This window comes from Histoplasma capsulatum, genomic scaffold (assembly GCF_000149585.1).
Source record: "Histoplasma capsulatum NAm1 scaffold_7 genomic scaffold, whole genome shotgun sequence".
Taxonomy (NCBI): domain Eukaryota; kingdom Fungi; phylum Ascomycota; class Eurotiomycetes; order Onygenales; family Ajellomycetaceae; genus Histoplasma; species Histoplasma mississippiense.
This window is the reverse complement of record NW_001813976.1, coordinates 1629171-1630870: the sequence shown is the minus strand read 5'-3', so window position 1 is coordinate 1630870 and position 1700 is coordinate 1629171. Positions and strand designations below refer to the sequence as shown.

Genomic DNA, 1700 nt, shown 5'->3' with positions numbered 1-1700 from the left:
GGAGAGAGGAATGAAGAGAGAGAAAAGAGGCTAGAAAAGTTACATGAAAATACGCAATAGATAGATGCTTATTTTTTTCTTCTGTTTTTAATTAGGAAATGTGGAGGGAGATAGCAAAGGAAAAAAAAAAGAACAAGAAAAAAGAAAAGAAACTGGAAAATCCTCTTGAAACCCGCTGGATAGAAGGTAAGGAAAAGGTGAGAAAAGACGAACGAAGAAAACAGAGACGACTAAATAAACAATGACGTTAGCAAATGATAAAAGGCTCATCAGAATCAAGACATCACACAAATCAAGACAAATTATTAGTCCATTATGTGATTATGTTCTCCCCTCCAGACCTCCGCGTTTTCTTCTCAATTAAACACCCAGAGCTCCCTAGATCTCAACACATCTCAACACACCCTTGCATCTTCCATCCTTCTTCCCTTCTCCCCCGCTCACACGCCAACTTCCCCTTATAACTCCAACCTTCCGTCGCCCCGTTCCGCCCCCATTCATGCGCCTCCCTTCCTCCCTTATCATTATTATTGATAAAAATAAATATCATAGCTTCTTTCTTTTCTTTTCTTTTCTTTTCTTTTCTTTTTTTCAGACCTTCTCGCCATAAAAACGCTTCAGCCGCACGACAGCATCCTTGTAGTCGTCCTTTGTCTCAATCAGAGTCTTCTTGATATTCGCTAACGAGATGGCCGCGTTGGGCTCGTTGACCGTGCCCGACTCGTCCTTGCCCGCGCCGAGATTTTGAATCTTTTCGCACGCTTCCTTCACTTTTGTGAGTCCTAGCGTCGCCGACGAGCCTTTGAGGAAGTGGCCTAGTTGAGTGATTTCATTGAGGTCTTTTGTCTCGCTGTTTTTCGCACGGAAGAAGGGAAAGTTAGAGATTAGTTTTTGATTAAATAGAAATATAATAATAAATACTAAATAATAACGTCGTCATCGTCATCATCATTATTTTATTTGAAATTTGAAAACAATGCAAAAAGCGTTCTGTCATATCAAGAATATAGCTGGAAGGTGGTTGGTGGTTGGTGGGCATTGGGGGTTATGACGTCATCATGACCCTCCGCCCACTGGGTTGGGGTGAAAGAAAGGAGGGGGGCGGAAAAGTGGAAAAAAAAAAAAAGCGTCTTGCAACGGATCGACTTACATTGCGCTCTCCATCTTCACGATGGTAGTCTCTGCCTGATCGAAAACCCGCATACAAGGCCCTTGCTGAATTCACGCGATGGATCTTCGTCGTCCATCTCGAGGATTTGTTCGAAGGTTGTTTCTTCGACATGGTCACCCAATGAGGCCAGGTCGGGGGCTTTGTCGTTGGTGGTTGGCTGTGGCGGCGGCTGCGACTGCTGCAATCGTATATGTGGGCACTTGTTAGCGGAAATGCGCGGTCAAAAGAGGGCAAAATATGTGAGATGGGAGGGCCGAGAGTAACGAGGCCTCTAGGACTCGATCTGACATACCACATGTGTCGTTGCTGAAGGCGCCATGTTTGAGGATGAGAGGGGGTTTAGTCGAACGGACGAGTGGGTTTGGTAGGCCAGATATGGCATTTATTCGTTTTATCAAGGACTTCGCCTGATATACATAAAAAAAAAATAATAATGAAAAGAATCGAAAAAGTCTCCTTGAGCAGTGACCTATTTGAGAACCCACGATGAAGATGCCCTCACGGAGGGGAAATTGAAAGCAAAATTATA

General features: G+C 44.0%; 1 protein-coding gene across 1 annotated transcript; it reads right to left on the bottom strand.

Moving 5' to 3' along the window:
* Nucleotides 1-591: 591 nt before the first annotated feature.
* On the bottom strand, nucleotides 592-1490 carry HCAG_06099 (predicted protein; the record flags this gene model as incomplete). The annotated part of the gene is made up of 3 exons (XM_001538444.1): nucleotides 592-850; nucleotides 1151-1185; nucleotides 1464-1490. 3 exons carry the CDS (start codon nucleotides 1488-1490, stop codon nucleotides 592-594), a joined length of 321 nt encoding a protein of 106 aa, XP_001538494.1.
* Nucleotides 1491-1700: the final 210 nt, after the last annotated feature.